The sequence below is a fragment of the Syngnathus acus genome, chromosome 2 (genome assembly GCF_901709675.1).
Source record: "Syngnathus acus chromosome 2, fSynAcu1.2, whole genome shotgun sequence".
Lineage (NCBI taxonomy): Eukaryota > Metazoa > Chordata > Actinopteri > Syngnathiformes > Syngnathidae > Syngnathus > Syngnathus acus.
The window spans coordinates 23,998,724-24,020,083 of NC_051088.1; the positions used below are offsets into that span (position 1 = coordinate 23,998,724).

General features: G+C 38.4%; 1 protein-coding gene across 3 annotated transcripts in view; it reads right to left on the reverse strand.

The window, feature by feature from the left end:
• LOC119133530 (receptor tyrosine-protein kinase erbB-4-like) overlaps nt 1-21,360 on the reverse strand; it is a 118,353-nt gene that overhangs the window by 47,900 nt on the left and 49,093 nt on the right. For all 3 annotated transcript variants that reach the window (XM_037269486.1, XM_037269497.1, XM_037269476.1), the window contains exons 2-3: nt 17,870-18,021; nt 5,445-5,631 (exon numbers count right to left, since the gene is read on the reverse strand). In XM_037269486.1, coding sequence (XP_037125381.1) covers nt 5,445-5,631; nt 17,870-18,021 — 339 coding nt within the window. The remainder of the gene's footprint in view (nt 1-5,444; nt 5,632-17,869; nt 18,022-21,360) is intronic.

Here is a 21,360-nt window from a genome sequence, read left to right on the forward strand (position 1 = left end):
AAAGGCCCACGAAGAAAACATTTAAAAAGCGCACTGAGGCTTTTTGTTGCCTTGCATTTTTCCTTTGTGAGCAAAGAAACCTTTGAAGCCATGAGATATGTCTTAATGATCAGCGCCTTAATGATGACACAAGATCCATTATTAATCCGTTCCAGGCCTCTATTCTCTAAAGGCACCAGCAGCTATTGGTATTGCCCTTTTTCTTTTCTTTTTTCCCCCGCATCTTTGTAAATATATAATGCAACGCAGTACTTTGAGGAATTGTGTAAAAAGACAAAAAGTCAAAAACTTTGTTGTCATCATGTTTTCAATAACATCTCTATCATTCTTGAAAGTAATAAAAAGTAGAAATAAATTAAATAAATGAAAATAAATTATTAAATTTATTTGTTTAATTATATATATATATATTACATTATACATTATTATTATTATTTATAATAAACTTTGAGGAATTGTGTAAAAAGACAAAAAGGTCAAAACTTTATTGCCATCATGTTTTCAATAACCTCTATTATTCTTGAAAATAATAAAAGGTAAAAATAAAATAAATTAAATAAATGAAAATAAATTATTAAATGTATTAGTTTAATTATATATATTATATTATACATTATTATTATTATATATAATTTAAATTTATTTATAATTAAATAAAAAGAAATTATTGATTTAGTAATCTGGAACACGGTGTTATTTATTTTTTTACTTCACAAGACTTTAGCAACCCGTGCATACATCATCAAAGTACCTCAACAACAAAGCAAGACACATTTTGCAGGCAAAAAAACCCCCAACATAACATAGCTAAATACTTTCACACAAAAGTAATAAATGACAGTTTGCTGAGCGGCGATAACTGCAATCCAAGCAAATTGCATCCAAACATGCTTTCTGCAAGCTCCATCAGGGACGGAATTCAGAGTGGGACAAAGCTGCAGTGAAGTTGTTGTTGTGTTGTAAATAGCACAGAATATATTGAAGTCCACGTCCCCGCTGGGAAACAGCATAACAAACAACAAACAGTCAAATGTGTACAGGATGAGTGTGGAGACAGCGAGATTTATCCGCCTGCCTAATAATGAGCCAAAGATGTAGAAACAGCAAACAAATTGGTAGATCTGGCCGACTGATACGAAAGAAATCAACTATTTATACCTCAGGATTTGAAGAATCGTTCTGTCACTCAAAGCGGGCCAATTTGTCTGATAAGAACTCAAACATAGACATTACACAGATTCCAAGAATCACCGAATAGTTTCAACTTGTGACAGGTGATGAAATGATAACCTTGAGAACACGGACAGAAAAATTGTTCTTTGATTCGCAGCTCTCAATTACGAAAGAAAAAAAAGAAAATGGAGATCAGTGTTCATTTGTACTATAATTACCTCCAGCAAAAACGATTAGATTTTAATTATGTCTGTGCGTTTGTGTGTTCGACGTACGTGATTAAAACGGGCAAATATTGTGACTGTGTCTAGGGACTGAAGTTGAGACGTCGAACAAAGTTTAACGTGGCTCTAATCCAGACTGCATCTGGCTGTAATTTCAAGTTTAAAAAAAAATCTATTTAATTTGATAAGAGACCTATACATCAGGTTATTTAATTGTGCTATCAAATCCTGCGAGGGTCGCGACAACATCGAGCCAAAACTCTGCGTTTAACTTTTGGCTTTGAAAACCAAATGTACCAAGATGAGGACTGGCACTGAAAAAGATTCAATAAATGTAAGTGGAGGTGCGACGATTAATCGATAATGATTTTTGATATTAAAAAAATTCATCAATTAATCCTTAAGATATCTTTGTTAACGGATCACAATGAGCGGAACCAAAATAAAACATTTGTGTTTCCTTTTATACAGTAATAAGCATTTTTTGCCTATTTTCTAACATGTTACAAAATAAAAAACAGTAACTGAATCATCGTTATTTCAAATTCTTAGTGTAAAAACACAAATTAATGTCCATTTTTAATGAATAAGAATTTAAAATGTGTTTGTTTTTTATCAGATTCATCAATGAATTGACAAAATAATCAACAGATTAATCGATTATTTAATCAATCTAAAATGTTTTTTTAATTGATTCATCGATTAATTGACAAAATAATCAACTGAATAATCGATTATTTAACCAGTCATTAGTTGCCGATCCAGATGGAAACAAAGCATTTATTTAACTAAAATATGTTTTTTTAATTGGATTCATCGATTAATTGACAAAATAATCAACAGAATAATCGATAATTTAATTGAATTCATTAGTTGCAGATCCAGATGGAAACATAAAGCATTTATTTATCCAAAACGTGTTTTTTTTTATAAGATTCATCGATTAATTGACAAAATAATCGACAGATTAATCGATTATTTAATCAATCGTTACTCGCAGCTCCAGATGGAAACATAAAACAGAATAATAAAACAGACAGAGACACAAATGCGCAACTGGACATCCAGCAGCTAAAACAAAATAACATGAAAAGCTTGTGAAAGCAGCAAGTCGCTTTAGTGGATCTTATCAAGGACATGCAATTATAGCACCTAAGATGCTTTGATACCACTTTCAACTTTTCAAAGAACACCCCAAGTTATATGCGGCGGATGAATCTCGGTTCCTCCCTAAAGTCCCTTGGGACAATATCAAGCTTTTATGAGAAATCCATGGCCATATATATCGGCGGAAAGTTACAACGGGGCAACAGACAGATCAACTTTGTATCGTGAAAAAAGTTTAGGCCTCTCTCGGGCTTTTGCACTTGGCTGAGGTGAAGGTGTTATCATGGTTTTAATAAAAAAATAAAAAAAAATTATTATTCCATGTTGTAGTCTTTGACTCGGATGTCTGCACTGTGTAAGCGTGCGCTTTGAGTGTTGTCTCAGTAAAAGGTCAAGTAGACCTTTAGCTGTGTCCAATCACGCCTGATCGCTCTTTCTCACCAGCCGCCGTGAACATTATCGGCTAGTGGTTCTTTTTTTTTTTTGCTGGCTGGGCTGCTCTTTATTGAATTTGAAATCAGCGACGTGCTTTTCTAACTCATTCAGTGCCAATGACGGTTATAGACGTCAAAGATATTAACTGGGTTGGCAGTGAATGAGTCAAAACTTCAAGAGGCTTTGGAATTATATTGATTTCTGCATAAAATGTGTTCCGGTCTTCGTATAATTTGCTTACAGTAACGTCAAACAATTTTTTTGTGTTATGTCATGAATTTTCTTCACCTCTGAGAATTCTGCACAGTGCTTTTTTTTTTTTTTTTTACAAGATGGCTCCTCTTAGGCAGCGTAGCAACCATGCTTAACGTTCTGCCTTTATGAGACGCTGTCTTAACATGGACTGATGAACGTCAAGGCTTTCCGAGATACTTGTGCGTACTCTGAGAGGCCTTTAGTATGGTTGGCTATCTTTCATCTATTGATGTGACTTAGCTACAGCTTGAAGTTTATGACCAATTTATGGACAAATCCAGGTTAAAGTGCTTTTTCTTGTAATTGATTTCCGTGATTCCAGGAAACGCAGATATGGAAAAATCTCCTCGAAATTTTGCTTGAAAAACAAGACGGCATTGTCTCGATGTAATATTATCATTGTCCAACACTTTGTGGGCGGGTAATTGCTGCTCTTTTTCATGATGATGATGATGATAGAACTTTATTCATCAATTTATTCATCATTTATTCATGCACTAAACAAAGGCAGATAGATTTGAAATTGGCTCAGTCAAAAGAGAATCAGTAACTCAAAATAAAATTGAAAACTTATTTGCTCATGCCCAGTGTGCCCAACTGTGTCAGAGAATCATTAACTCATTCAGTGCCATTGACGGTTATAGATGTCAAAGATATTACCGTATTGGCCCGAATATAAGACGACCCCCTTTTTCAAAATTCAAGTTTGAAAAATGACTTATTGAACACCAAATTAAATTTTTATACAGAAAATAATTACAGTACATCTGAAACAAATAATTATAACAATATATTCGATAGAAAAAGCACGTTATGGCTTCTGGTTTTTGAAATGTAAATAAACTACTGTGGTAAAACAACAAAATTGCAATAACTGCATTAACCATCAAAGTGAAGTCTAACTGTAACTGTAGTCCTGAAGCAAATCTGAATAAAGAAAAACATTGCAATGAAATAATGCAAACTCTTTTTTTCTTCTCTTTTCTTTCTTACCGCTATTTTATATTTTTCTTCTTCGTGCTACCGCTGTTTTTATTTTTATTCTTCGTGACAGGGGTTCGCTTTGGCCTGGGGAGTTAAGTTCAGCATTCACTTTAAAGAAAAAACACCGTCTTATATTCGGGCCAATACGGTAACCGGGTTGGCGATGAATGAGTTAAAATAAATTGTGAAATACAAACTCTGACCAACACAATGATTATTAAAAAAAATACAAAATAATTGGTCAGTAACGCATCGTGTGATGAAAAATCAAAATAGTTTTTCAATGTTATAGTCCTTTTGCTGCATCCGCCGTATTGGATTTGGAAGTTGACACAAAGACAAGCTGCTTTTCCAACAAGTTTTTGAAATTTCTGGCAACTTTGTAGAACACTTTTGTTCCTTGGCTGCACTTTGGAGGACAAGCATGCTTGGAAGTGAATTTCCAATTGGCCACAACTTGACACGCTCTAGGATGTTGTTCTGTTCTGACTGGAAGATCACCACCGCAACAGATTTCAATCAAATGTCCCAAAGTCTGCAGAGATTGATGCCAAAAAAAGCAACTTTATGTTTGATTCACACAATCTGGAGCTGGTTGATGACTTTTACGGAGAATTTCTCTCGTCTTGAACGTATGTTAATTAATTTCAAATGTATAATAAAGGATAATATTGGCTTGCATCTCCAGGAGATGAGCTGATTGCGAGGCCACGGCCACAAATTGGTAGGGCGAAATAACGCAAATACAATTAAAAGCAAAGTGTGCGCGCGTACGCCGATACTAAACCCAAAACATCCATTTACGAGCGCACTCAGCAAGAGCGGAACAATTTTGAGTGCATAAACAGAAATTTAATTAAAAGGGAAAATAAGGCTTTTCACACATATTTGATCTTTCCATACAAAAAAAATTAATTTGGTAGCAGTGACGTGACATCAAACTGAGCGCTAATTTTGCGCTTGTTAAATATGCATAAGTTAAACACAAGCGGGGGAATTGTGACATTTTTCAAATGAGCCAAAACAAAAATATATTTGTAGTTTGATGGCAACATTAATCGGCAGAGGAGATTTCAATTTCACCATCTGGCGTGAACCAAATTGTGACTCATGAAAATAATTTGATGTTCTTTCTATCCGTTGCAACTTTGTTTTGATTGACAAGGATTTATTTATTTGTGACTTGAGCACAACTTTTGTTTGCATAACATGATCAGATTATGTTAAGACCATTTGTGCAGTATTTCTGAATATGACGTCACCTACCTGTTAGGTTCCGAAGGCCCAGCTGCCTCAATCCGTAGTATCCATCCCGCCTGTAGTTGAGGAAGATAGCAAGCGAATAGCGGCCTTCGTACAGCTTGGTGCCTCTGATGATCCGTAGATTTTCCAGCGGGAGGTAGTCAAACTGGTTGAGAGCCACCAGCACGTAACCAGTCACCTCTCTGATGGACTGCAATGAAGAAATGGAGTCAATGAGCTCTGACATTTTTATAGAAGATACATTTAAAAAGTGGGAACCACGTGTTGATATGGTAAAATGAACGTGATTATCGTTTTTTTTAATTTATTTTTTATATTATTTTTATTTTATATTTTATTATATTATATATTTTATTATTTATCATATATTTTATATATATTTTAAATATTATTTTTAATATTTTTTTATTCCGAATATTCAAATATTCCTGCTGCTTCCTGTTTGTTCTCAGACAAATTCTTTGCATAAAATGAAATTGAGGAAGCAAAATAAACAGGGAGAAAAAAAAAGCCATTCAAAAAGAAATGAGAAGAAGCATAGCTTTACTTTTGTTAGCTCGTGTCTTGGATCTCCAAACGATTTAATTACCTCCCCATTTTACAGCACGAACTACTTTCTTTCAAAGCCATATAAAAGTGTGCTCGATTTTTCTGACCGATTCCCGTGACATTGAAAAGTCTCCGGGAACACCTCTTCCGCGCTTGCGTGCAAATTCCCAGGTGACTAATGATGGGTTTGTCACCAGTCTGGCCTGGGAGAAGGCATGCAGCAGAAAAATGCACGAGTGCAGTAGACTGATAGTTAAGCGCTTGAGGATAATAGCAGGTGTCCCATACAAGCGGCCATAATGTGGCTCACTGCCAGGACTGGGGCTATTGTAGCACAAACACAAAAGGAAGCAAAACACAAAGTGGAGGTGCTTATTAGCAAGATTACAGCACGTCAATCATCCAGAGGGAAAGAACAACATCATAAAATAGCAGCATTCATTTCACTGGAGAATTTGATTAGCATACTTATTACAGAGCCTACTGTGAGAAAGTGCTGGTAAAAAAAAAAAAAAGAAAGAAATGTTGGAGAGCCAACAAAGTTGTGGCGTCTTTAAAAAAAAAAAAACAACATTACGTTCTTGCAGGGGTTTCTTGATTCCGCCCCCCGGTAGGAAGTCATTCCCTGCCATTACTTTGACCCCCACTGTGGCCTTGTGTTCACTGCTGGGGGATTGCTGAGCTCAGCCAGCTATCATTAAGTTCCTTCGAAGCCCTCCGGGTCCCCACTGAGGCTGCGTCGCCACCCGACCCGGCTGCTCCCACTGTGCGCCCTTCTCCCGGCCGGCCCCCAAGTCCAGACAACACACAGACAAAAAAAGAACACCAGAGTTCCCTTGTTGCATAGCAACGTGAGGAAAAGTGGGAGCGAGGGAAAGCAAAAACAAACAGGAAAGGGAAATTTTCTGTAATTTAATTAAAGGATTATTCTGCCCATATCTTTGATGTAATTTAATACTCCGCTGGGATTAAATATACTTGTAAATATGTAGATCAAAGATTTCTCGACCAATAGGCATTGGTCGGGAAGCATCAGAAGTATCGGGGGGGGCTGATTGCGATTTTTTTTGGCCCGCTTGTGTAGCAAAACGTTTTTTCAGCAGGTCAAGCAGCATGGTGGGCAAGACCAAAGTGCAGAAGACACTTGCTGTTCGGACTCTTTAACCTCCGCAGGTACGTATATGATAGCGAAACAAAAACCTCATTTTCCGACATCAGATATGCTGTGAATACAATGTCATCCAAGGTTGAACTTTTGTAGGAACTCTCAAGCAGCCCGACTATTTCCATCATCTCCACCGAAGAAAAAAAACAAAAAACACACTGCCAAGCATAGCTGTGAGCTCTTGTGTCAGATTTCGAGTGTGTACTTCAGTACTCTAAGGGCTTTTATGTGTTTGTTTTTTTTCACCCCTGTTGAGGATTGCTGCCATCCAAAAGGAGAACTTTAGCAGAATAGCTCACTCGGTCGAGTATGCAGCCAACATTTTACGAACCAGAATTTGGCAGAGAAGACCAAGACCATCTTCCAATGAAAAGACAGAAGACTGCACAGACAGGTCCTTTTATTATTTATATATTAGATTACAAATAGTATATTATATTAAATAATATATATATAATATAATATTAAATTATATATAATATAATATATACTATATATAATATAATACAAAATAAAACAAAATAAAATCTAATGTAATATAATATAATATAATATACAAATAGTATATTATATTAAATAATATATATATAATATAATATTAAATTATATATAATATAATATATACCGTAATTTTCGGACTATAAGTCGCACCGGAGTATAAGTCGCACCAGCCATAAAATGCCCAAAAAAGTGAAAAAAAACCATATATATGTATATAAAACGCTCCTGAGTATAAGTCGCCCCCCCACCCAAACTATGAAAAAAAACCGCGACTTATAGTCCGAAAATTACGGTACTATATATAATATAATACAAAATAAAACAAAATAAAATATAATGTAATATAATATAATATAATATTCGTCCTTCCTGGCAGCTCACCTGGATAAATTTGCTTTTATGACATGATTGGTGTCATTGAGCCAAATTTCTAGTTTGTCTTGAAGTGATCTTGTTAACAATGCAGTCATTTTGCTCAGAGGCAAACGGACCAGAGGTAAAGTAGCCTCTAAAGTAAAGTAGTCTGAGAGCCTATCATGAAATCACACTATCATCCCTTGTAGTCACTTAAAGGAGCTCACCTCACGAGGATTCACAAACACAAATTAGCAATAACCTATGCAAGCAAACTGAATAAAACGCTGGTTTCAGGCGACTTTTTCCCAGGCAGCTTGGGAGGCACCTCGCCAGTGAATATGCAAACAAATGTCTGCCTTTTCTTCTCGTGAACTGCCTCGGGGTAGCACCCGGGATTTTCAGACGACGCCTTCATAACATCATTTCAAAAGCATTTGGCAAAACTAAGCTCGCGTACGATGATATTTTATTGACTGAGAAAGCGTCAAGTCAGAAAACAAGGATGTTAGTGTGAGAAAAGATTATAGTTTATCTCCTCGCACTCTTATTTTACTCAAGTCAGAAGCGCACGGGGAAAATAATGAGGTACTTAAGGCCGGCTCGCTACGACGGCGCTACAATAACAAAAACACCTTGCGGCCTTATTGGTACTCGATAACGAGATGCTGGCGGTGAAGATTTTTCCACAAAGTCACCAAATTGAGCAAAGTTTAAGGACAGGAGGCGCGGTGACGCTGAGGCGGGAAAATCACGTTTTTAAGTAGAATTAATTGCACACCTGCTTCTGTCATCTGGATGAGTGGAAGAGTAAACATGGAGGACGGGGGAAAAAAGCAAAAAAAAAAGCAGGTAGGTCTGAAAAAAAAATGGATGGATAAAGGGCTAAAATCCATCGGGCTGGGGTTACAATACAAGAAGATGGGACACATATTATGGTGATTACTGCTCATTTCCATACATATAGAGCACTCACTCCGCCAGTGAGTCAAGGGAGTGCAGGTGGCGCATGTCAGCACAGACTCGCAACAGTTTGAGCCCACCCCATTGGCGGCGGTGCAACCTGAATCCTCCACGTGGCGGCAAAGTCAATGGGGCGGGCGGGGACCTGTTACCAATCGGTCTCAATGGGCTGCGTAAGAGCGTCGTGCACCTCTTCACCTCATGGGGCTATTTGGCTGCTAAGAATGCTGAGAGCACTCGGGCGTGACATTCAAGATTTGGAGGAATCCTCTTAAAATACAAAATAAATAAAAAATGGCATGCCTTTGAAAGGGCCATTGACTTTGAAATCAATGGAAAATACCGCCCAAGAATACGTCACTGTGAAGATCACTTGTCTAGGTGGATGTCTTGAGAAAATCTCCCGAATGCTTCCATGCTGAGATGAGCAAAGTTCTTAATTGAAGTACCGTATTTTCCGGACTATAAGGCGCGCCTAAAAACCTAAAATTTTCTCAAAAGCCGACAGTAAAGTTCTTAATTGCAGTACCGTATTTTCCGGACTATAAGGCGCGCCTAAAAACCTAACATTTTCAGTGGGCCTCATAGTCCGGTGCGCCTTATATATGGACCAATTCCTAAATTTAAACTGGCCCGAAACATTGTGTCATGAAATCAATCATAAGTGGCCCGCTGAAGACCATGAATCATGAATCAAAAAGACTGGATCATTATTTTGTGATTATAAAGTAATTTGTTGCGTCTGAAGTTGAAATAGAAAAGATAAAATGGAGAATGATTTGATTTGGATTCAAAATCTGACATGATGCATTAATGGTGCGCCTTATAGTCCGGTGCGCCTTATATAAGGACAAAGTTTTAAAATGGGCCATTCATTGAAGGTGCGCCTTATAGTCCGGTGCGCCTTATAGTCCGGAAAATATGGTAGTAAAATAACGTTTTTAACTTTTGACTTAACTGGAGTTTCCCACTAACTCAAGGGTGTCAAACTTATTTTTTAAGTGGGCTTTCCTCTAAGGGCCATTATGACAGTGAAAAAAAAAAATATATATATATTACACATGACAAATATTTTACGACAGATTTTAGCCGACATCATTGAAGTTAACAGACATGATTTGCTTTCACGGGCCACATAGAATGATCTGACAGGCCAGATCTGGCCCCCGGGCCTTTACTTTGACACCAACTTGTGTCTCCATACTTTAGTCCATTTGTTGTCCAAAGTGGCGGTCAGGCAGCATGTCGCGACATTTAATCAAATTGCGGGACTCTGACTTGGGTTGACACCCTGCCGGCAATTTTGTGTTTACAAGCGCGCTGGGCTTCAAGCAGCAGTTGAATTTCTTGCTCCCAACGCTGATACTTATTGTCTCGGACAGGCCGAGCATCAGGCAGAAGATTGTTTTATAAGCGGCTTCTGCGAGGCATCTTGCTTGTCAAGACGCATTTTGCGATTAAAAAAACTTCTCAATTTACCAAAAGGGAGTGTGTGATGGGCGTCATCACACTTCCTCAAACTCTGACACGATGCCAAAACCTTGTGGACATACACAACTCACGAGGTGAGGCCAGAGTGGAGATTCTTGTCACATGAGAAAAATAAAAGTGTGAAAAGCTCCAAAGCTTAGAAATAGGGATGCAACTAACAATTATTACGATCGATGATGTCGATATGTTGCCGATTAATAGAAGAATTGAATAAAAAAACATGTTTTCATTTCCAACCCTTATGAAATGTGCATTAATTTATGTTTTCTGAACTTAGAATTTGAAAATGTAATGTTTTGATTTGTAACAAAATAGGCAACAAAAAAATGCTGATTATTGTAAATGCAAATGTTTTATTTTGACTCAACACAAATATAATCAGTCTGCTTTCATGGAGGATGACATATTGGAAATTATTATTATGCTCATTACTATTAATAATAATAAATAATAAAATATTTACAAGGTTTGTACACTTTTAAATTAAAATGACTGTCTTAACGATTACCGTATTTTCCGCACTATGAAGCGCACCTTCAATGAATGGCCCATTTTAAAACGTTGTTCATACATAAGGCGCACCGGATTATAGGCGCACCTTCAATGAATGGCCCATTTTAAAACTTTGTCCATATATAAGATATAATATACATTTAGCCCACGGGCCGGACTTTGGACACGCCTGCTGTAGTGGCTCAATATTGGTCCATATATAAGGCGCACCTGATTATAAGGCGCACTGTCGGCTTTTGAGAAAATTGGCGGTTTTTAGGTGCGCCTTATAGTGCGGAAAATACGGTAATGGATTATTCAAAATCATTCTCCATTAATTTAGTAATCAATAAGCAGTCGATGAATCATTGCACCGACAAGAATTCAAAGTGAGGACCAGCACGGGATACGGCACAGTAGTGTCAGAGGTTAAGTCCGGAATCCAAATGTTGATGTTTCCTCCTAAACGGCACCATCGGGAGCTTTGTAAACGGCAAACAAACGCAGCAGCTGTGATGTGAATTAAAACTATCTCTGTGGCGTGTATGTGCATGTTATGCATGCGTGTGGCGTGATTAGGGAGGCCATTTTCCGTCACATGTAGTTGTGACACACAGCACGTTGCGCCGCTGAGCTGCTTCATTACCCCTGAATCAAATCCTAATCGCTGATGGATGTCCCGATTTGTAGCGACACAAGCTACGTGTCTCCGTGTGTGTTTGACTGCAACACTGTGTGTAGGTGTCAAAGCATTTAGCCAAGATAGTGTTACAATTGAACCAATCAAATCCAAGATAGAGAGAACATCTTGCACTTAAAGGAGGATCTATCTATCTATCTATCTATCTATCTATCTATCTATCTATCTATCTATCTATCTATCTATCTATCTATCTATCTATGGATCTATCTATCTATCTATCTATCTATGGATCTATGGATCTATCTATCTATCTATGGATCTATGGATCTATCTATCTATCTATGGATCTATGGATCTATCTATGGATCTATGGATCTATCTATGGATCTATCTATGGATCTATCTATCTATCTATGGATCTATCTATCTATCTATGATCTATCTATCTATCTATGATCTATCTATCTATCTAGGATCTATCTATCTATCTAGGATCTATCTATCTATCTATCTATGGATCTATCTATCTATCTATGGATCTATCTATCTATGGATCTATCTATCTATCTATGGATCTATCTATCTATCTATGGATCTATCTATCTATCTATGGATCTATCTATGGATCTATCTATGGATCTATCTATGGATCTATCTATGGATCTATCTATGGATCTATCTATGGATCTATCTATGGATCTATCTATCTATCTATCTATCTATCTATCTATCTATCTATCTATCTATCTATCTATCTATCTATCTATCTATCTATCTATCTATCTATCTATCCATTCTGACTAATTTCCCATGTTGTCTCATCTTCACAATTTCTTGTTTTTCCACTCACGGGCAGCTCTCAATTGTTCGTGTTAACACAAACAAACAAACACACTTATTTTTGCATCATCAAAACCTAAGCAACCTGTCAGTCACAGGTTCCAATTATTTCACAAAAAATAAACGGGTGCGTTGGGACAGAAATATCCAGATTGCGTCAGCATCAGATCAACTTGTGATATCAGAAATGTTGAGCTCTTGTCTTATATTCACCTTCTCACAACGGCAAAAATAAAAATAAAATTAGCCTCACGTTTCCAACACGTTGATGCTCTTTTGTAGAATACACAGCTTGAAAAATAGAATCCTTTCGTGGGAATTCACTCTTTAAGAAATGCGCGTGGCACGTTAAGTACCCTGCAGCTACGATTTGCAGCTCCAGTCAGGGCTTGTGTGCGCTAAACGGGATTGGATGAGTGCTTTAAATGGCCCTCTTGGCGGCGTGCGTCTGCCGCCATCATTTGCCGTGATGTCGCCATCCCGGTAGGCCACTCTGCACTGAGCCCAGCCATTTTCAATTGATTTAGTGCATTAATTAGGGCCTTGTTAGCAAGTGTCATGGACAATATCTTACAATTTGATAAGCAAAAGACGCACCGTGGGATCATCTTGAGGACATGCCAGGGTTTGATTGCGGCCATAGCTTTTCATTTCATGGAAATGGCTTTGTTCGCCAGTGGCACAGAAACTGCAAGACTTTCATTCCACATCGAAGAGAGACAGTCTGCTTTCATCGGAGTGAGGAAGAAACGGACATGACGGTGGCTGCACGCGTCAGATGAATGGCTGAGGAGGACGAGATAACGACTGCGTACACGTTTGTTTTTGCATCGTCTCCCTGACATTGGCAAAACATAACCTGGGATCAATAGCCAACTGGTGTCGGACATTCTGTAGATTTTCTCATTCTGTGCCGTTTAATCCAAAAATGCATAAGTGAGGTTGTTTTTCTGAACTCTCTTCATAATAAAAAGTTATTTTTCATATTCCAGGTATTCCTCAAAAGCCATGTTTTTGGACATAATGGCATTCAATTCTAACTTACCTCTTACACATTTTAAAACCCTAACCCTAGTTTGAAACCTTGACCCTACTTTGAAACCATGACCCTAGTTTGAAACCCTTGTTTGACACCCTAACCCTAGTTTGAAACCCACATTAATGCTGACGTTTTGACAGGTTAGCATGTCAAGCTAACGGCTAACGCTGCTGCTAACACCACTTTTTGTGCAATTATTTGCGTTAGCAAAGTCGGATAACTGTTACTAAATAAATAATAATTTGTTGTTGCTTGCTCTTGTTATTAAATGTCGAGTAAATGTGTAGAAATGTTTGTCAAAGCGGAGGTCGTGATGTAGTGTGTAGCGTCTGAGCTTTCATTATCTTCAGCACTCAGCTTGTGGCCTTGGACCTACAATGAGCATCCCCGTCGTGATGATATACACTATAAGAGCAGGTCCCTCTTGTGTGATATTTCCCATGTTAGTCATGTACTTGTGTTAGCGTTATGACACTTACATCGTATACAGACTGGTTTGTATCAAGTCAACGAAAAAGCAAAACAGGTGTATTGCATTCATTCTTCCAGATCTTTGATATGCAGCGGTGAAGAAATATGATTTATATTTGGGGGAAATTAATTTATGTCAGCAACAGTAGCAAAGAAGTGACTTTCTAATCTAATTTAATTTATTTATCAGATTTCTCAATCAAAAATCTTTAGGATGGTTTCTTTCACTTTATTATCTATTTTTTTTCATGAGACTAACGGTTAAATGTTTTGAAAAGCTTCCAAAATAAACCATACAATACATTTGAGGCTCAGTAGAGAAGAAATTAGTATAATTAGTATATATACACTACCGTTCAAAAGTTTGGGGTCACAAAATTGTTTGGGTGACCCCAAACTTTTGAACGGTAGTGTATATATTATTTAGATAATTATTTATAGATTATATATATAATCTTCTGTGTAAAAAATCTTATAATATATATGTATACTTATATTCATAGATTATATATAATCTTATACAAATATAAGATATAATTTATAATATTTAATTCATAATATTTATTATAATAATATTTACACTACTCTTCAAAGTTTGGGGTCACCCAAACAATTTGTGACCCCAAACTTTTGAACGGTAGTGTATATATTTTTTTTATACAACCCTTCAATTACTAAACCCTAAGATGCATGCGGGCACGATTGGTCGAGCAAGCAGGGTGCTAATTTAGCTGCCAAAAAGAGCTTGAATAACGCCAAAAACTGGATTCCAATAGTAGCAACCTTTTCCAAGCCATCCAAAAACAGACACAGGTCACAATTATTATTTAGTGAAGGGATGTCGTTTTGGTCTTCATTGTAAATACTTACAGTACACTGATTTTTACATTGTCAAATTTGTACTAAAAAAAAAAAAACATGGAGCATTTGGTATGAAGACATCTCCCTCACTGGTTGGCCTCTTCTGAGACACGCACGGACACGAGAACGTCATCCGTCTCTCCGCTTCACTCTCGGCCGGTGCCTGCCTCAGATAAGCCGATTGAAAAGTGTTGCTGTCTGCCGGCGACACGCCGTGCACCTCGGCGACTGTGTCCTTCATCCCTCTTCACGACTGGTTATGTTTGCCGACATGAGAGAGGCGGGCGGGGATGATATGTGTGCACAAGCGTGCGTGTTTGCGGTAATCCACCGACATGGCCGCTCTGAAGGCAACCTTGGCATACTGCCTTCATGCTTGCTAGCTCTGGCTGCCATATTGATCCGAGTTTAATGAAGAGCGCGTCCGCATAGGTGACACCATTAGCCGCTTGGGGGCCACTGGGGCCACTTGGCGCAGCTCCCCGATTCACTTCTGGGAAAATGGGTCATTGTGAGTGACAGGCAGCCGGTGGCCAACTAACATGGAGAGTGAGTGATGCCAGGCGAAGGCTTGGTGATCCCTTTTGATCAGTGGTGATCTTTTCACATGGCCTTTTCCTAAGGTGGAGGTTTGAGGAGCTCACCCAGCGTCACTACGCACTGCATTGGCCGCCCTGTTGTGTGATTAAATGATTAAAAAATAAAAGATTTAGGGATGAAGCTACGTCGGTATATACGTACAAAGTGGATTAATTTTTAAATGTATTTCGTATGTAATTTTGGATTTACAAAAAAGTTTAAAATGTTGCTTTTGATGCAGGAATTTGGTTGTGGAAAATAATTAGCAATGCAGTTATTGAAAAGTTTGAATGGTTTGACTCAAACGAGAAATGTTGAACGTTTAGGATTAATTTGATAAATTTCTCATTCTTTGCAGCGGTAGTAGTGGTGAAATTCTTCTTCGTTTTTGTCTGCTTGACTGTATTACACTGCCCTCCAGTGACTAAAATGCACACATTAGGAGAAGCCATATTGGTAAATGGTAAATGTTTTGTATATTGTATTGCACTTTTCTACTTTTGGCACTCAAAGCATTGCACACCTATTTTTTTTTAAAGTAAAATTAATGAAATGAATTAAAGTATTTTTTAAAATACTTTGCACATAGAGTCAATCTTCCCGAGGACCTGCTCGTATTATCTCACAGAATGACGGGGAAATAAAACAAATGTGTCGGTGGGCACTATGGGAAAGTCAGATATCTACTTTGAACCTGAAGTGTTGGCTGAGCCGACCCATCCATCTAACTGTCAGCGTTTGTCCCGTCCATTGCTCTCACCCGCTCCATCACTGCGTGGCCGTGACAGAAGCAACCGCCGCTTAACACCCCCCCACCCCCATACACACACACACACACTCAAGTTTGTAATTTTAGCACAGCTGCTATTTTTGTCTGCAGTTAAACTGCCACCCCAAAATTTCCTCGGGCGGCCCAAGGCTGATAGTGTGTCATTGGAATGAATTTACAATACAATTTATTCATGCACTGACTGTCTATAAAAGGGATATTTGAGTGCTCAGAAAATAATATTTCAGGTTTCAGTTTTGGTCAAATGTGGTCCTGTTTTTTATAATAAGCCTCAGCGAGTAATTATGCGTAAAATTTTTATTTTTCAATAAAAGTATGTTTGAAAAAAACGAACATTTGATTCTTTCTCATCCAACTGAGATCACAATGTGCTGGTGGACAATAGTTTTCTCCATCTGCCGACTTAATCAATCATCAATTAACTCATGTACAATCTAACAAATTAAATAATCATGACTAAAGTCCCCATGGTAATCATTTCAAAACAAACTATCAAATGAAGAGGAACTTATAATAAAAACAGGTGAGTATCAAACTGTGGTCTTCAAGTAATAACGGGGGTGTCTCTGCGACAAATAGTTGCCATAGCAACCGTCTAAACTCCAGATATCTGACCCCTCTCGCATCCACTTAACAATCCCCAGATGTCTAATTGTTTCCCTAATGATGCTGAGCCTAATGGGACTGTTTATAGTGTTCATTTTATAGCGCTGGCCCAGTAATTAGACTGCACGCACTTCATTAAACAGCATGAATTGAGTGGATGGCGCACACATTTATCTGTCCATGGTGCTGAGCTTTGTGATTCACACACGGCGGCGGCGGCGGCCCCGGTGACTCTGTCCATGGTGTTGAAACGACAGTGGCCTCAAATTGAACTTTACAAGCCATTGTTGTGATTTAGAAGTTGTCACCCGATTGTGCATACCTGCGCCGTTTAATTCCACTTTGTTCATCGTTAACATTTAAAGCAGCTGCTTTAATTAGAATTTGTGGTCACGCAATCATAATATTTGGGTGGCACTTTTTACACAGGCAATGTACAGACCATTTAATTTTTGTTTTTTATCTGAATAAAATATGAAGCCAGTCCCTGCTCGGAATATTACAACGATCTACCCATGGTTTTCAAATCCCAGATTAGATTATATTAAATGCAGTGAGATTTTGATTTATGAGTTTGACTCATATGTCATCTTTCTCCGTTGAAATAAATGATACAGAAAAAATACACAGAATTCTACTGTAGACAAATTTGAATCTTAATACCGCATTTAAATCGCAAGTTAACATTTAAAAAAAAAATCATATTTTTAATGAATTAATACGTACATACAAAGGGCATTGTGCTACTCCTGGAAAACGCATATCGGCCACAAGGGGCAGTATATTCCATCCATATAATACGTTGCTATGTTGTCTTTCTTGCAGCTAGTCGCGACAAAGTGCCATCCATGAACAAGCCCATATTGACATTCAGTCCTGAATGTACAATTTTGAAGTCCGAAGGCATGTTTGCCTCTTACAATATTTACGACATAAGTGAGAGCTTTCCCCATTGTACTGGAAACATGTGTCACTGTCCGTGGTGCTGAAACTCATAAACCATGTTGGTTTTGTGTTTTTCTCCAGGGAGGCCAACATAATCCAGAAAGTTGATAATAATAATAATCAAAAATTGTTTTCCTACCTTGAGGAAAGAGAGGTTCCGGTTGCGATCGATGCTGGTTATCTCCAGATTGCCCATGACAACTTCGCAGTTCTCGTAGACCTTCTTCAGGGTGCGGTACTGCTGATCCAGATCTGAGAGGGTGCTCAGCTTGTTCTCTGTCCCAGGACAAACTGAAAAGCAAAAATGCACACATGAGTTCAAAACAATTGGAACAAGTACTTGGTGTGAGCTCCATACTTTGAAAGCGAGACATTCCGAAAAAAAAGAATCTGAATATGAGAGGAAACAAAGGTGTACACACTGTCGCGTGGTTGAAGTGGCTCGGATTTCATACAACACCCATAGCTCATAAACTCCTATATTGCTTTATAGATCGTTTGCTCCGCAAAGATTAGTGCGCTGCCCTTTCCTCACTGGGTGATTCTCCATATTGCTGCGGGTACTCGGGCTACACCCGCAATGGCGGCGAGGGGACCTGGGCTACAGTGATAAATGAGATTTGCTGACCATGCGCGCTGATGAGTTATTAGAGGGGATGATTTCAGATCGGCTACAAAGAAAGGCTGAGAGAGGATATAAAATGAAAATGTGCCTGTGTGTGTGTGTGACTGAAAGGTGAGCAGACGTGTAATAACCCGTAATTGGAACTCACTTTTATGTGTGCGTGTATGCGAGTGCGTGTGTGTGTGAGTGTGAAAACCCTCAAAAGCATATATCAGACATAAACACACGGACGCAATTCAGATCAATGAGCATTTAAATAATTAGCACCTTAAGTTCTTCTTCCAGGTTTCAAAGTCAAAGTCAAAGTCAAAGTCAGCTTTATTGTCAATCCCTTCATATGTCAAGACACACAAAGAAACCGAAATTCCGTTTCCTCCATCCCACGGTGACGAGACATACAAGTAGGCGACACAAAACAAAAACAAGAAGGCACAAACCATAAATAATAAATAATAAATAAAATAAAATCATATCTTTTCTTCTTTGTCGAAAAAAATGTATCTCTGTCAAATTCATTTTATTTCATTTTTAATTGAAATAAATAAAATAAATAAATAAATATATTCATTAATTAAAAAAAAAAAAAAAAAAAAAAAAAAAATATATATATATATATATATATATATATATAATTTTTAATTTTTTTTTAATTTGTGTTTTAGGTCCAAAAATACAAGTTGTGTTCTCTGCTGTGTTGAGGAAGGTTATCTCCGGGCTCCGAATGATGACCAGAAAATTCCTGAAAATTCCTGGTTGACGGGTCCACCCACTCCAGTGTCATCGCCTTTTCCATTTCTTCCTCCATCTCTTTTATTCTCTCCTTTCATTCTGGTGCTTGTTTCTCGCTGTGTTTGAAAGGCTGACACAGCAAGTTGGACAGGAAATGAATAGAGAAACAGAAAAGGTGATGACCTCACTGGGTTTGAGCTGGAGAAGCTAATTGAGTGGGCGACGGGCAGCTGCCGGGGTCAGACGAGCTGCATGTACACGACCCGCGCGAATGGCCGAGATGCTTCCGAACTGAGGCTCAAGATCAGAGGGCGGGTTTGCTGCAAAACTCGCGATTTGGACAAAATCTTTGCGCTTAAAGTCACTCCATCACTTCTCGTCGAAACTCTTCAACACACTTTAAAGTTTCATTACAAAATTAGGTGAGAAAAAAAAAAGACCTGACACAAATTTCATTCAAGGCACCCTCAGCTGATGGAACAGTAAAACTTTAATCAGGAATATTAAATTTATGATGGCTTGAGTCGTTTTTTTGAGTGGAGTTCACAACATCTAGCGATTAGCAGCACATTAAATAGAGTCGGCGACCCTATAGGTGCTTTTCTTTATGGCGGCGTTAAAAAATTCGATGCATTTTTCGAGAATATGACTCATCTCCTCAGGAGATTAGCAACCTTGCAAACAAAGATTCTTTTTTATGTAGGTTGTCAAACCCAAGGCCTGGGGGCCAGATACGGCCCGCCACATCATTTTACGTGGCCCGTGAAGACAAATTGTGCATCGACTGCAAATTGTCTTCACTTAAAAAAATAGAGATATTGTAGCAATCTTTTTAAAATATTTGAACCATTTATTTTTTTTTTACTAGTCTCTGATTTCAAAAGTAGTTTACATTCATATTGGCCCTCCGAAGGAAACTATTGCCACGATGCGGCCCGCCACAAAAATGACTTTGACACCCCGCACTCCTTTTGATGCACTTATTCCGTGGACCTTTCACCACAATTTAAAACCAGCATGACCCCAAACGTAAAGAGAAGGAGGGGCTTGTCATGATCCTCAGATCTTGTAACCTTTCATCACTTTCTCCTAATAAGGGTGTGTTGGATTCCGGGAGAATGTGAGGTCGAATCGTGCCCGGCAGCTGCTATGGAGCCAGCAGGGGTCCAAAGGTGTCAATCATATTCTTCTTCCTCTTTACAATTTTTTTTCGAAGTATCTCTGATTACATATGAGCGGCGAATGTCTGGATTTTTGTTTAGTGAGCAAGGATAGTTTATATTCTGGCAAGAAGGCACCAAGGGCAACCTGGAGTTGTTGTCTTTACTTCTCTGGGTCTTCTGAATACGCCGCTCATCATTCTGGCGCTAGCACGTCAGAGCGGCCTTCGGGGCGGATGGCGATGTAGTTGATGAGGTGTCAGAAATTCAGAAGAAGAATACATCGGTGAATCTATTGAACTTTTTTCTTTTTGACAGAAGAGTTTGCCGGCGATGACAAGATGATGTTGGGAACAATTACTCAACAGCGGTGGCAACTAACCACTCTGACATTTAAGTCTCTGAGGAGTTTGCGTTTTGACAGGATATAAGGCCTCTTTTTTTTTTCATCTTGTGCTGATGAAGCAAAAACCTTCCACGGTTCTTGGCGGTGGATATCCTGGACCCAACAGGCTACATGGCAACCTTCCTGTGCTGCTCAACGAAACTCACTATATTTTCTCCACAAAGACAAACAGAACAAGCACATAAATGTAATTGTTTCAAATAAATGGCAATCATTTGTCAGCGCCTGACAATGGTGCAGGTGGGTAGGGCGGAGCTAAAAAAAAAAAAATGCACACGTGCATGTGCACGAGTGGGTGTGCAGGTTTGTGCACGTGTGAAAGGTTTAATGAGTCGTCACCGCGTATTCTACCCACTGGCTTCTCTTTGTGGGGAAATGAGGTTTATAGTTAATGTAGCACAGAAGGCCTGCGTGAAATCCTGCAAATGTGTGTGTGTGTGTGTCAGTTTAAGTGCCTTTGCTCCAAGCCGAATATTAGTTGGAACCATATGGGAGGAATCACAATGAGGGAAGGTTGTGTGTATCAATATGCGGGCACACTAAGGATGTGTGTGTGTGTGTGTGTGTTTAGCATCGCCCTCCAATTCTAAATCACATCAGCTTCACTAACTTCCCAAATACAATCTGTCGTCAGGGTGGGTGCAAAGTCGAGTGGCATGTTTGTAATGAAACGCTCATATGCTCATGCACACACACACACACACACACAC